The sequence below is a fragment of the Myotis nattereri genome (genome assembly GCF_964212035.1).
Source record: "Myotis nattereri genome assembly, chromosome: 4".
NCBI classification, from domain to species: domain Eukaryota; kingdom Metazoa; phylum Chordata; class Mammalia; order Chiroptera; family Vespertilionidae; genus Myotis; species Myotis nattereri.
Genome location: NC_138079.1, coordinates 80,679,683 through 80,694,673, shown reverse-complemented (window position 1 = coordinate 80,694,673; position 14,991 = coordinate 80,679,683). Strand labels below are relative to the sequence as shown.

At 53.5% G+C, this 14,991-nt stretch overlaps 2 protein-coding genes across 2 annotated transcripts; both read left to right on the top strand.

Annotated features, from left to right (window-relative positions):
• The first annotated feature begins 991 nt into the window (after nucleotides 1–991).
• FIS1 (fission, mitochondrial 1) lies at nucleotides 992–4,746 on the top strand. Its single transcript, XM_081089500.1, has 5 exons — nucleotides 992–1,132; nucleotides 2,023–2,155; nucleotides 3,491–3,567; nucleotides 3,998–4,103; nucleotides 4,436–4,746. Exons 1-5 carry the CDS (start codon nucleotides 1,088–1,090, stop codon nucleotides 4,531–4,533), a joined length of 459 nt encoding a protein of 152 aa, XP_080945626.1. The 5' UTR covers nucleotides 992–1,087; the 3' UTR covers nucleotides 4,534–4,746.
• Nucleotides 4,747–6,759: 2,013 nt separating this feature from the next.
• On the top strand, nucleotides 6,760–12,942 carry CLDN15 (claudin 15; the record flags this gene model as incomplete). The annotated part of the gene is made up of 5 exons (XM_081089735.1): nucleotides 6,760–6,976; nucleotides 9,956–10,120; nucleotides 12,269–12,350; nucleotides 12,431–12,547; nucleotides 12,630–12,942. 5 exons carry the CDS (start codon nucleotides 6,760–6,762, stop codon nucleotides 12,754–12,756), a joined length of 708 nt encoding a protein of 235 aa, XP_080945861.1. The 3' UTR covers nucleotides 12,757–12,942.
• Between the last annotated feature and the right edge of the window lie 2,049 nt (nucleotides 12,943–14,991).

The window sequence follows — 14,991 nt, the reverse complement described above, 5'->3', positions numbered from 1 at the left end:
AGTCCTTTCCCCTCGGGGGAATATTATATAAGTAATATTTAAAAGATTGGACCCTTTCTGCAAGTAATGGCAACAGCTTTTCTTATAGTCTCTGGGAGGATGGATAACAGGTCCAGTTTATTCCCTCTTGTACCAGTAGTAGAGATCCTGGTAATTCTATATTTATATAAATATATATATTTCAGAGAGGAAGGGAGAGGGAGAGATAGAAACATCAATGAGAGAGAACCAATGATTGGCTGCCTCCTGCATGCCCACTACTGGGATTGAGCCCACAACCCAAGCATGTCCCCTTGACTGGAATCGAACCCAGGACCATTCAGTCCTCAGGCCGACACTCTATCCCAGGGGTGGGCAAACTTTTTGACTCGAGGGCCACAATGGGTTCTTAAACTGGACCGGAGGGCCGGAACAAAAGCATGGATGGAGTGTTTGTGTGAACTAATATAAATTCAAAGTAAACATCATTACATAAAAGGGTACGGTCTTTTTTTTTTTTTTTTTTAAAGTTTTATTCATTTCAAACGGGCGGATCCGGCCCGCGGTCCGCAGTTTGCCCACGGCTGCCTATCCACTGACCAAACCAGCTAGGGCTGGTAATTCTTTTTTTCTTCCTGGCACTGAAAAGTCACATAGCTTCCAGGGCCCCAGGTTTCTGGGAGGGTCCTATAGCTCATCTTAAGTTGGAGGGTGAGACGGGTAGGGTTACGCGGGTCCCTAAAATGATGTGGTCCATGCCCGGTTCTCCACCTTCCTCTGTGCTCTTTGGAGGACGGCACATGCAGGGCACCCAGGAAGGCCGGGAGTGGCATTGTAAGCAGCCCGCTGGGGGTGGGAGTGACTGTGGGAACCCTCTGAGGGGAGGAATTACGCCATCGGCACGCCCACTGTGCAGGGAGGATGGGGCGGGGCTCCACTCGCCGCCGGAGGGCGGGCTTGCGTCGGCTAAGTGAAGCGATTGGCTCTGCCTAGGGGGAGGCGGCCCTTTTCCGCTGAACGCCGGAAGTTGTTCTCCCCTCCTGCCAGTGGGCCATGGAGTTGGTGGCACAGTAACGTCTGAGGTGTGAGGATTGCGGGGCCGGCGGCCATGGAGGCCGTGCTAAACGAGCTGGTGTCTGTGGACGACCTGCTGGTGAGGCCTGGCCCAGAGGGAGGGAAAGGAAAGGTTCGGGCGGGCGGGTCCTGAGAAGAATCGCATAGGGGCCAAACCCTTTTCTCATCATCAGCCTTCCCTAGTGACGCTGAACTACTACTCCCGGCAGCCTTTGCAGCGTCCGTCTCCTGCCGAGATGTTCCATTTTGCCCCAGAGACTAATGGGACTTGTAGTTTCTTAGGCCACCACGCCTCAGACTCAAGGCCTGGAGTCTGGCTTGGAAAGACTGATGGGTTCTGGGTGCGTGCAACAGTTAGGTCAGAGCCTAGCCTGGTTTAGAGTGCTCCCTCGGTGGCGACCACCATAAGGTTTCATACGTTACTCACTGTATCTGGCACGGTGCTAAGTACATCGCAGGCGGTATCTCAATCTTTGAGTTATGAGAGGTAGGCAGCATCTTGTTCCCGTTTTGCAGATAAGAAAAAGTCCAGACTCGGCAAAGCGGGACGGGATGGGGGAAGCAGTCTCCGACGAGCGACTGTGTGGGCTGCTGAGCAGTTCTGACTGGTGTTGAACAGCATGTTTACTGTTTAGCCACTCGGGGTCACTTGCTCCGGGAGCGGTGCCTGGAACCGCCACCAGGTGGCATCTCCACTCAGTACCAGTAGGGGGAGGGAGCGGGGATGGGGGTGGGGTGGGGTGGATCGGGGGGTGGGAGACTGTCCAGAGACATGCCGCCCACAAGAAACTGAAAGCCTGGGTCCCAGAGATGGAGATCGAACTTGTGGGGCCAGGTATGAAGACCCGCAAGGGAAATATGGCAGAGACTGGGAAGGATGGAGTGTAACTGGGAAATGGACACAGGGTCCTGATAGAGAATGGTTTGCCCTCTTCGTTTCTAAATGACTCCTCTCCTCTCCTATGGCAGAAGTTTGAAAAGAAATTTCAGTCTGAGAAGGCAGCAGGCTCGGTGTCCAAGAGCACGCAGTTTGAGTATGCCTGGTGCTTGGTGCGAAGCAAGTACAACGATGACATCCGTAAAGGCATTGCACTGCTGGAGGGTGAGGTGCCAGGCTACCCTACTCCCCTTCCCAACTGCAATCGGGGTCTTCCCCTCTCTCCTGCCATTGGTCATTCCCTCCCTCCATCTCAAGTGGTGTGATTCTTTTTCAACATGGGACCCTGTAATACAGACACCTAACAGTTATTTTACAGGAAACTCACTGTAACAAAGGACTATCCACATTAGCCTGGCTTCCAGTGTACTTTGGGCTAATTACCACCTCATTGTTTTGCCAAACAGTCAGACCATGTCAGTTTCCACAGGACTTTGATGATCTGGTAATCTAACCATAAAGTGACTTGTCTGAAGGCCTACAGCTATTAATGGCTGAATTAGGACTGGAGGCTCCTATCTCCCGTGCCTCAGTCCTGTGCTCTTTGCCCCCCACCATGTTGCTTATTCAGCAGCTGTTGAAACCTTTTGTGAGGGTGGCATGGAAGAGGTGCAGAAGACAGTCCCAAAAACCTGTGAGCAAATGATGCTTTTTTGATTGGAATCTTATTTCCCATTGATTTGGGATGGGTCACCATTTGTCACAGGCCACAGTATTTGACCTTTAAATTTCTTTGAACTCCCTCTGTCTTGGTCAAGTAATTGTAAATAAGAAAACAGTCAGTGTACTAGCAAAAAATGCCTATTAAAAATCTATAAAAATTCTTAGTGCAAATAATCTTACCCTACATTTGTCTGATTTGCCAGTTCAGATTTTTTAAGGTTTCCTCTACAACAGGGCACACTGTAGAAGAAGTGGTCTCTAAGAGGTTGCCAGTCTAGTTGAGGAGATAGTACAGACACTTGGGAAGATTTATCAACACCCACGAAACTACTCAGCAACAAATTCTAGGGCTTAGAGTCCAATTGAACACATAAGCTTCTGGGAAGTCACTGAATTAAGAGTCAGGTGGTGGTATTCAGAAAAGGCTAATTGAAGGTGAGTTTTCAGCTGATTTTTTAAAAGGGGGGTGGGGTGGGGAGTACAAACTTACTTTTAACACTTATTTGGGCAACTAGAAACTGTAGTTGAAACAACAGATGTCAAAACTGAGTAGAGATGCCTCTTGGCTTTTCCAGTGCCTTGATTTCCTTTCAGTTACTTGGATGAACCAGGACTGACTGTAGGATTGGTACCAGAGTGTTGATCACCAGGGTGTTCGGGCAGCCTGGGTTCATGCTGCCCATCGGTCTGACTAGAAACCAAATGTGACTTGAGCTGAAACAGGCTCAGGACTTTCCCCAGAATTGGATAGGCGTTCAGAGAGTAGAAAGGGTCTCAGACACAAGTACTAGGAAAAGAGAGAAGTGTTTTCATCCTTTCCTCTTCCCTCCTCCCCAGAGCTGTTGCTCAAAGGGAGCAAAGAGGAGCAGCGGGATTATGTCTTCTACCTGGCTGTGGGGAACTACCGGCTCAAGGTAAGGCAGAGAGCTCCCTTTCCACTCCATCCTACTTGGATGGGCCAGAGCCCACCCTCTCCTTTCTCTTCAAGGTAGAGCCTAAAGAGGGCAGTAGGCAGGGGGTGGTATCGGGTACAGAGGTGCAACGTGACAGCAGGTCAGGATGCTGAGGGAAGGTGAGAGACAGAGGATCAGGGTGCTGAGGGTGTGGGGAAAAGGTGACGTCAGGATTGGGGTGCAGCCCCGGGCCTTGGGTTGTTATCTCCCCTAGCTTATCATCCCCACACAGTTGGGGTTGTTTGTGGACTCTACTCCATTGGGTGGGGCTGGAGTAAGGGAAGGGGGTGGAGGGAGAAGGAGGAGCCCCCAGGGCAAGTGAAGGGAAGGCCCCTCCGATGGGCAGGAGCCCTGAAATGCTGAGGGGTGTATGTGTGTTTTCCGAGTGTAGGAGTATGAAAAGGCCCTAAAGTATGTGCGAGGGCTGCTGCAGACAGAACCCCAGAACAACCAGGCCAAAGAACTGGAGCGGCTCATTGACAAGGCCATGAAGAAAGGTGAACGCCTTCCCCTCTGTCTTTCTCCACTCTCGACTCTCCTATCTCGCTGGCCCCCATCATCCCTAGGTCCTTCTAACCATTAGTGTAGTCCTCTTTCTCTCTCCCCACCCCGTGCCTGGGCCCTCTGGTCGCTCTTTAAATGACTCCCCCTCCCAGCAATTCCTCCTCAAAACCCCAGAAGCCTTTGTCCAACCCTTGGAGGCCCGCACCCCGTGCATCCAGGTGGAGAGGCACAGCTGTTGAGGAGCCCTGGGCAGGAAGAAGATAGTAGCCAGGGTCCTAGTGGGCGGGGGCTCAGCTCCTGACAATTTCCCTTTTCTTCTCCCCAGATGGACTGGTGGGCATGGCCATTGTTGGAGGCATGGCCCTGGGTGTGGCGGGACTGGCTGGACTCATCGGACTTGCTGTATCCAAGTCCAAATCCTGAATGAGACTGCACCTCTGCCTCTGCCCAGGGATACATGGGAGCCCATGGAGAACACTCAGAGAGGGCCCATCCATTCTCGCTGCGCCCCTTTCTTCTCCTGCAGCCTGTCACTGTCCTCTGTGGCCTCAGCCTCCTCTCCCCAAGATCTGTCCTCTAGCCCCAGATCGTGTGCTTTAGGATGAGTGTAAATAAAACTGGGCTTTGACTTGCGAACCTCTGTGTCTGTGTTGAAAAAAGGGCAGGTTCCCTTGGGCCCAGAAGTTGGGGTAACACGTGCTCCCTTCCTGCTCTTTGTTCTTCTATTACCTCCGTGCTGGTATAGGGTTCTCCTTTGTTTGCAGAGCTGCCCAGATCCCACGCCCTTCCTCCCTCAACCCCACCAAAGCCACGTGGCCTCCACACAGCCCTCGGATCCTGAGAGAAAGTGACAGGAGGTGGGACAGGTTTGGATTTATGTCTCCTGTCTCCTCTGACCCACTCAGCTGCCTTTTAGCACGTGGAGTTTTCCACACCAGGGGGCCCCCCCACTCAGTTTCCTCCAAAACCTCCGCCCTTCCCCTCCCTTTGTCTTCCTGCTTCCTCCCCTTCCTCCTACCCTAGCCTCCTTAGGAGAGGGGGTGATGTTGGGGGCGGGGAGGGAGATGGTGGGGAGGAAACAGGCCTTTGGCATGGAGTTGGCAGGAATTTTAAAAGAGGTTAGGAACCCAGGATACCCCAGTTGTAGCCTCCGAGTGGAAGGTGGGGACCCAGTCCCCACCCAGCCTGCTTTGCCCCACACCCACCTTGTGCCAGGCTCAGCTTGGGCCTGTCTTGCTTCACTGCATACCTCTCATTCCACAGCCAAGCCAGCCCAGCTGGGGGATCGATTGGGGAGGAGGCCCCTGCGGGGAGCACAGGAGCCTGAGGTGGGGAGGAGGGGATTAGGAGCCTACACTTTGGCGCGGCGATGTGTTGTGCAATTGCCTGGGTGCAGTAGGGTCAGCCCCTTGGAGACTGAGCCCCAGCACACTTGCCAGAAGAGAACAGGGCTGCCCTGCTGTGTCCTTGAAGCAGGAAATGAGACTGGCTACACCAGGACAGGTGCTCAGCTTGGGGTGGGAACCCAGCGGTTTCTAATCCATCATAATTAGCAGAGCTGGTGACAGTTCTGATAACAATGAGCTGCATAGATTAGCCATGGGATCACCTAAGCCTGAGATTCATCCCCCCTCTGGGACCCTTGGCAGCAAGATCAAGCTTGTTGCCGAGGGTCAAAGACCAACCCACCAAATGGGAGAAATCAAGTTCAGGAAGTTGGAGTTTGCAGGAAAGCAACCTCAGATGGCTTCACCCTGGATCTGCAGGACCGAAACCCAGGACAGTCAAGTATCGAGTAATGCATACGTGTGGGGAGCTTGGATCTGTGGTCACAATTCTTACTACGACCTATGAGATGAGGAGGAGGAGGAGCTTTAGTTCCCAGAAGCAGAAGTGAACCCGTGGGGTCCAACTTTATTCTGTGTCACTTTGGTAAACGATGGGATCTGGTGCGAATCTAGGTTGGTTGGACTCCAGAGCCATTGGTTTCCCCCACAGACCCTGTTCCCTTCTTCAGCCTTAATCTTCCTGGAAGACTCAATGCTCCAACCCTTAGGTCTTCTAGTTTCCTGAATTGTTCTCACCAACAGCAACAGGTAGTGCCTCTGCTCCCTGTTTTTCCCTGTTGAAGGCTGCCGTGCCTGTCCGCGGTCACTGTCTGTCTCTTCTTGTCCCTCTTACTCCGTTCTCTGGCCCCTGATGAAAGCTGAGTCAGAGACACGCTTCCCCTCGGCTCCCAATGCCTCCCATGGGGGCCCCTCCTTGGCTGCATCCGTTAGTCACTCCCCGGTAAGTCCCCCCCCACACCCTGTGGGGCGGGGAACCCAGGGCAGCCAGAGGCAGTGGACTTTTGGCCCGTTTCGTTTATTCCTTACATCTCATCAACATCTGCCACGGGCTCTTGGCTCATTCCTCTGACTGCTGACCTGCAGGGAAGCAGAAACCCAGAAAGAGAAGGAAGGCAGAAACCCGGAGACAGACCCGGAGACAGACCTGAGGCCGAGGCTGCCGCTGGCCTTCCGCCCTCCCCCTCTCTCTCTTCCCACCCTGCCCTAACACCTCTCCCTAGCCAACGCCCGTCAAGGTCCCCTGGGGCTCAGCCCTTCTCCCTCTGGGGCCACAGGTGCCCCTCAGGGCCTGCGTCCCACCATGTCAGTGGCTGTGGAGACCTTTGGCTTCTTCATGGCAGCTGTGGGACTGCTGATGCTGGGGGTGACTTTGCCAAACAGCTACTGGCGAGTGTCCACTGTGCATGGGAATGTCATCACCACCAACACCATCTTCGAGAACCTCTGGTACAGCTGCGCAACCGACTCCTTGGGAGTCCACAACTGCTGGGAGTTCCCGTCCATGCTGGCCCTCTCCGGTACGGGGTGGAGGGTGAAGGGAGCAGAGGGAGGGTGGGAGGTTGGAGAGAGCTCTGGGAGTTTGGGTGCTGCCTGGGTCTGGCCGTGGGTGCCGTACAGATGAGAGGCCTGACCAAGCTCAGAAGGGCTCCTGCAGAAGGGATTGCTGGGGGTAGCTGCCTGTCTAGAATGCAGCGGTGACCTGGTCACACGTGGCCCCCTGCCCTCATGTGCCACTTGGTCGCAGTGGTGTGCAGGCACCAGGATTAGACGGCCAGGCCAGCGCCTGCTGTGTCCTAGCTCTGTGCCTTGCGCAGGTGGTAAAATGAGCTTTATTTGACCCATCTGTAAAATTAGAATCATAATAGTCGTGGGGACTTTAAGAAATAAAAGGTGAAAAATGTTAACATGATGTTAGCATCTGTATGCACTCAAACAATGTTAGCATGTTAGTGTTGGGTTGGGAGTGCTAGGGTTTGTGGGGTGAAGAGGAGGCCCCATCTTGGATTCTTGGGAGTTAAGACAATCTCCGTAGCCTCACAGGCTCCCACGGAGACGCCAACGCCGTGGCGAATGGGAAAGGACTGTTTTAAGGAGTCCTGGGTGTCTAATGCAGGGGTCCTCAAACTTTTTAAACAGGGGGCCAGTTCATTGTCCCTCAGACCGTTGGAGGGCTGGACTATAGTTTAAAAGAAAACTATGAACAAATTCCTATGCACACTGCACATATCTTATTTTGAAGTAAAAAAACAAAACGGGAGCAAATATTTGTATTTGCATGTGGCCCGCAGGCCATAGTTTGAGGACCCCTGGTCTAATGTGAGCAGGTGAGAGGGTGTGCATGTGTGTTCGAGGTTCCTGGGGGTGTATTTTTTCAGTGCTTGGTGAGCTAGAGCCTACAGCTCTTTTGGCCGAGAAAGATTCTCCCTGGTAGCTGTAGCATCTTCCTGTTTCCTGCTCACCCTATGAGTAGCCCCCCATTACTCCCCAGGGGATTCTCCCTTCAGTCGGCCCCATACCAAAAACCAAGAGGGGATGATGACCAGGAACCCTCTGCGGTGCATTCCCACAGCCTCACTGGGTTCTCCCGGAGCCTTCTCACTCTTCCGGGTCCCCTTCTGCAGGTGCCGGAGGTAGGGGAAGGAACGGAGGCCAACACTGGGTTAGAGCAGGGCTACACCCAATCCCCCAGGAATGTCAGAGATGCTCTGAGCAGTTAGGGGGTCCAGGTGGGTCTCTTGTGTCCCCACTGTTCCCAGAATCTCCCAGAGCAGTTGCAGAGGCTTCATCTTTTCATCACTTTCTCTAGGACTTAACAAGGCAAGTGCCCCCATCTCCCCCGCCCCCCAAAAAAACAAACTATAAAAGCTAGTATGAACTGAGCCAGAAGCCCAGAATGCTGAGTGGCCAGAAGGGACACGGGAGGCAGCCAGCTCAGCAGCCCTGGTCATCCCTCACATACCTCCCAACCACACCGTGAGGAAGGGCCTTTGCTGTGAGCTGCCCTTGAACTGCTGCTCCTGACCTGAGAGAGAGCATGAGAGTGCATGAAAGATGAAGAGGCAAGAGTGGGCTTGGGGGAAGGGCAGAGTGCAGCTGCCCATGCTGAGGGGCATCTTGGTTCTGGGTGTGGTGCTGGGTACTTCACTGCACCGTTTTAGGGCTGCTTACAATAGTTCTGCTGTTGGGGGTGTTAGTAACCTATTTTTAGAGAACCGGGGAAACTGCAGGCATAAGCATTAATGTACCCTGAGGCACACAGGTTGGAATCCTAACTTGTGTTTGAGTCTAGAGCTGGCTGACCTCCAAGGCTGGTTCTAGGGGTCCTGCCATTTAGTCACCTCCAAGCTGTGCACCCCTAGCCTGCAGCCTTCCGGCCCATGTTCCCACAGGCCCTTTAATTACCCTTTGTCTACCAGAGCTGGTCTGCCCAGGTGGAGGTGGGTAGATGGATGGGTGGGAGGGAATAGGATATGTGGCAGGTGAGGAGGGCGGGAACTCCAGAGGGAATGGCTGGGAGTGAGAAAATGCTCCCAGAGAACTTTGTCCCTCCTCCCTACCCCCCAGCTCCACGCCACTAAACATCCTCTTGGCAGGGACCCAGCCTTTCCCCTTCAGCACTGATGGCACTGCCCCACCTGGGAAAGGAGTGCAAGGTCCTTGGGTGCTTGGCAACTATCAAAGTCAGGGAGGGGGGAAGGGGAACCAGGAAGGAAGCCAGCCATTTCCTTCAACTTTGAGAAAGGGGAAACTGAGGCACTGAAAGCACAAGTGCAAAACTGACTTGGCTTGGTCCTGGGCCCAGGTATCCCACCTCCCAGATTAGAAACTGCCCTGGACCCAGAGACCCATAGGCCACTGCTGCCCCCTACTGATCACTCAAGGAAGAAGCTCAGGTCAGGATGTCTGGCACTGTGCTGGGTACTAGGTGGGACCTGGAGAGAGGCAGGTGTGGGAAGGGGCTGGGGTTCCACAGGTCATTTCTGCTATGCACAGCAGAGATTGGTGGTGATGTAGCAGAACAGTGGTTCTCAACTAGGCGATTTTGCCCCCCAGGGGTCATTTGACAGTCTGCAAATTTAATTGTCCCCCTTGAGGAGACTACTGACATCTAGTGGTGGAAGCCAAGGATGCTGCTAAGCACCCTATAGTGGGCAGGAGGGCCCCCCAGAACAAAGCATCATCCAGCCAAGTCAGTAGTGCAGAGAAGCCCTATACGGAGGCGGAGGCGGAGGCGGAGGTACAGGGGAAGTGCACTGGTGCAGGTGGCAGGGCAGGAGGGGCTGAGACTCCTTGGGACTGAGGTGAGCTCCTGGGAAAGAGGGGGTGTGACCCCTCAGCCTATAGGCTGGATGGACCCCAAGGGGAAGAAGAGGATTTGAACTTCTAGGGACTGAGGCCTGAGCAGGGGCTGTAAGGGGATGGCTGTCACTGAGGGGAGAGGAGATGGAGGGGTAAGCAGCTGGCTCAGGGACCCATGCTGTAACCCACCTCCCCAGGGTACATCCAGGCCTGCCGGGCACTCATGATCACCGCCATCCTCCTGGGCTTCCTGGGCCTCTTCTTGGGCATGTTGGGACTGCGCTGCACAAACATTGGGACCTTGGTGCTCTCCAGGAAAGCCAAGCTGGCGGCCACTGCCGGGGCCCTATACATACTGGCTGGTAATTGAGGAGGGTGATGGGTGGGCCCTGCGCTGTGGTGGGGGGTTGGGAATAGTCCTCGCAACAGACCCCAGGGGTCTCTGTCTGCTCCAACTCCACCTCCTTCCCCTCTGCATTGACACCTGCCCTCCCAGGCTAAGCTCTTCCCTCTCTCCTTGCTCACCTCAGCTTCACCTGCACTCACCAAATCCCTTGGCTACAAATCAGCCCATTAGCAATGTTTCCTGAGCCCCCACAGGAGGTAGGCAGAGGCGAGGTGGGGAGAGATTCCAAAGGGGAAAGTGAGGGTCTGCCCTCCCAAGCTTACAGCCTGGCTGGGAAGATCAGAGTCAGGGTATGTGTATACACACACACACACACACACACACACACACACTGGGAAGATTAGAGTCAGGGTATGTGTATCCACACACACATACACACACACACACACACTGGGAAGATCAGAGTCAGGGTATGTGTATCCACACACACACACACACACAAACACACACACACTGGGAAGATCAGAGTCAGGGTATGTGTATCCACACACACATACACACACACACACACACTGGGAAGATCAGAGTCAGGGTATGTGTATCCACACACACACACACACACACACACACTGGGAAGATCAGAGTCAGGGTATGTGTATCCACACACACATACACACACACACACACACACTGGGAAGATCAGAGTCAGGGTATGTGTGTCCACACACACACACACTGGGAAGATCAGAGTCAGGGTATGTGTGCCCACACACACACACACACACACACACTGGGAAGATCAGAGTCAGGGTATGTGTGCCCACACACACACACACACACTGGGAAGATCAGAGTCAGGGTATGTGTGCCCACACACACACACACACACTGGGAAGATCAGAGTCAGGGTATGTGTGTCCACACACACACACACACACACACACACACTGGGAAGATCAGAGTCAGGGTATGTGTGTCCACACACACACACACACACACACACACACTGGGAAGATCAGAGTCAGGGTATGTGTGCCCACACACACACACACACACTGGGAAGATCAGAGTCAGGGTATGTGTGTCCACACACACACACACACACACACACACACACTGGGAAGATCAGAGTCAGGGTATGTGTGCCCACACACACACACACACACTGGGAAGATCAGAGTCAGGGTATGTGTGCCCACACACACACACACACACTGGGAAGATCAGAGTCAGGGTATGTGTGCCCACACACACACACACACACTGGGAAGATCAGAGTCAGGGTATGTGTGTCCACACACACACACACACACACACACACACACACTGGGAAGATCAGAGTCAGGGTATGTGTGTCCACACACACACACACACACACACACACACACACAGTGCGCAGATACTGGCTCTCCCTTTTCGGTTCGTAAAGCATACCTACACACATCACTTCATACGCCTGTGAGGGAAGGAGGGTCTCGTCCTGAACTCCAGATGTGGAAATGGGCTCAGAAAGGTTAGGGGACCTACTGGAAGACAAGCCCCTAGTGAGTGGCAAGTCCACGGGCTTCAGGCTTTCCCTGAGTGGCAGAGGCTCGTCACAGGCTCTGAGGCAGTGGTTCTCAACCTTCTGGCCCTTTAAATAGTTTCTCAAGTTGTGACCCAACCATAAAATTATTTTCGTTGCTACTTCATAACTGTAATGTTGCTACTGTTATGAATCGTAATGTGGGAGACCCATGTGAAAGGGTCATTCAACCGCCAAAGGGGTCTCGACCCCCAGGTTGAGAACCAATGCTCTGAGGGTTTGGGGAGGTCAAAGGACACAGGTGTCAGGGCAGACAGGGCTAGCTGGGCCTTCTAGGAAGGACGGGGCATAGTCCCAGTGGGGACACTAAATGATCACGGCGCTGGAGGGCAGGGAGAACAAAGCTGGCCGGGGATGAAGAGGAGGACGAGGGCTGGCTGAGGAGCAGATATGGGTTGGGTCTTGGGTTCACAATTGGCCCTAGAAGGGTCATGAGCTGGGGAGAGGGAAGAAAGGGAGGGAATGAAATTTGCTCTTGGACTTGATAACCCCACAGCCTCCTCTCTAGGCTGCTCCTGCTTGGCCCTCCCCCAGTTCCCTAGGGGCCTAGGGCTCCAGTGCACTCTCTCCCTGCGCTAGGTTGCTGCGGGATGGTGGCCATCACCTGGTATGCCTCCAACATCACCCGGGACTTCTTTGACCCCTTGTATCCCGGAACCAAGTGAGTGTGGGAGCCCCACCCTGGGGGTGGGACTTGGACATGTCCCGGAGCTAGCACCCCTTGCGTTGTTTTGTCCCCAGGTATGAGCTGGGCCCTGCGCTCTACCTGGGCTGGAGCGCCTCCCTGCTGACCATCCTGGGCGGTGTTTGCCTCTGCTCCAGCTGCTGCTGTGCTCCCGAAGAGGACCACGCCACCAAGTAAGGGAGGGTGAGCTGCTGCGGGGAGGGGGGGGGGACAGCGAGGGTTGCACCTCCTGCTGACCGGCCCCTCCCTTGCCAGCACCCGGCTGCCCTACAAGGCCTCCACAGTGCAGTCCACTGGCCCCGCTGCCCATGTGCGCCCCGCAGCAACCTCGTATGAAGACGACGTCAGCTTCGGCAAATACGGGAAAAACGCTTACGTGTAGGAGGCCTGGCCTATGGATCCTATTCCCTTCCCACTGCCCCCAGTGGAAAGGGGTCCCTCGAACCCTGGACAGCAGGCGCAGGCCCCTGCTTGGTGTTACCACCTCAGAGGCAAGCCATGCCCCAGGGCCAAGCCACTCCCAGGACTCCACCTCAGGCCTGAAGCCACACCCAGCTCAGGCTCCTCTCTGTAGTCTGCCCTGGCTAGGGCTACGCTTCCCTCCTCTGGCCAAGAAGCTGCCTCCTGAGGACTCACTTCGGACTCCTGAGACTGCACCTGACCCCTCTCTATCCTGAGGCTGGGGTCTGAGCGATTAGGCCGGCGGGGACACCCCGAGTGCTTACATTCTATATAAATACATGCTTAAATAAATTTGTATTGTGAACTTTCAGGGGCAACTGGCCAAGCAGGAGTTGACTGGGGCAATACCCAGAGTCATCTCAGTTCTGACACCCGACTGTCACCTGTCCCCTCTCCATCACCTTTGGACTATCTAATCCTGCAAAACAGAGGCAGGGTTGCAAGTGATTTCAAGAGTGTGGCACTCTTTTTTATTTTTTTGGTTAATCCTCACTCAAGGATATTTTTTCCATTGATTTTTTTTTCCTTTTTAGAGAAAGTGCAAGGGAGGGGGAGAGACAGAGAGAAACATCGATGTGAGAAAGACACATCAACTGGTTGTCTCCCACACGCATGCTGACTGGGGTTGAGGATCAAGTCTGCAACTCAGGTACAAGCCCTTGACAGGAATCGAACCAGAGACCCTTCAGTCCGTAGGCCGACGCTCTAACCCAGCGGTTCTTAACCTGTGGGTCGCAACCCCTTTGGTGGTCGAACGACCCTTTCACAGGGGTCGCCTAAGACCATCCTGCATATCAGATATTTACATTATGATTCATAACAGTAGCAACGAAAATAATTTTATGGTTGGGTCACAACATGAGGAACTGTATTTAAAGGGCCAGAAGGTTGAGAACCACTGCTAACCCCTTGGCACACCAGCCAGGGCAAGAGTGTGGCACTCTTATAATTACTGATAAGAGTCATCAAGGAGCAGATGGGGAAGACCCAGCTCTAGGAAACTGGTCAGCCTGAGATAACAAGTCACTCGTTTACTCTCAACCTTTCTTCACAGCTGTACAAGGATACAGATGGTCTAGACCAGCCGTGGGCAAACTACGGCCCGCAGGCCGGATCCGGCCCGTTTGAAATGAATAAAACTAAAAAAAAAAAAACACCGTACCCTTTTATGTAATGATGTTTACTTTGAATTTATATTAGTTCACACAAACACTCCATCCATGCTTTTGTTCCGGCCCGCCGGTCCAGTTTAAGAACCCACTGTGGCCCTTGAGTCAAAAAGTTTGCCCACCCCTGCTCTAGACCAGTGGTTGGCAAACTGAGACTCTTTGGCCCCTTGCGTGTGGCTCTTCCACAAAACACCAACTTCTGCGCATGGACCACTAAGTTTCAATCACACTGTACGTGCGCGCCCGCACGTGGTATTTTGTGGAAGAGCCACACTCAAGGGGCCAAAGAGCCACATGTGGCTCGCAAGCCACTGTTTGCTGACCACTGGTCTAGAGCAGTTACTTTACCTGGGCCTGAGAGTGGATATCAGAAACTGACCAGCCCTTTAAAATTGTGTCACATCAAGGGTCTGGTGCAGGTACATTTTTCTGGGGAAGGTTCAATAACTTCCAGAAAAGGCTCTGAACATCTGTTCACAGAGTCTTGCATATCAGTGGCATGTGTATGACTCCATGGTTTCCAGTTCAGGGATAGCACTGGGTACTGAACAGCCTTGGTACCCACTTAAGACTGGAAAATGAGGCAATTAGAAAGAAGCTGGGCATCTAGTGGAAGATGATAGGGCCTTAACCTGGTACCTTCCCTTGTAGCACCAACTACAGTGACCTCGGCCTTTTCCCGTTTCCTTTTCATCCCATCTGCTCACCTGTGCTCTCTCCTGGGATGTAGAGATGCTCACAACTACATCCTCACAGCCCTCTCTCCAGAGCTTCAGAAGTACATGCACCCCTGTGTCTCACAGGCTGGGCAAATTCATTACTTTCTCCCAAAGCCACAGTTCCTTTCACTCCTATAACATTATCGTCAACTTCTCAGTCACACAGAACAACCTCAATCATCTCTGGCTTCTCCCTTCGCTTCCCCTCCCCTCAGCTGCCAAATCCCATCAGTTTCCTCTCCAGTGTCTTCACATCCACCTACTTCT

What these genes read in the sequence shown, in the direction of transcription:
- FIS1 (XM_081089500.1), top strand. Translation starts at nt 1,088, where the DNA reads ATGGAGGCCGTGCTAAACGAGCTGGTGTCTGTGGACGACCTGCTG. An exon ending in TGTCTGTGGACGACCTGCTG is followed by an intron (nt 1,133 to 2,022) that starts GTGAGGCCTGGC and finishes CTCCTATGGCAG; the next exon opens with AAGTTTGAAAAGAAATTTCA. An exon ending in AGGCATTGCACTGCTGGAGG is followed by an intron (nt 2,156 to 3,490) that starts GTGAGGTGCCAG and finishes CCTCCTCCCCAG; the next exon opens with AGCTGTTGCTCAAAGGGAGC.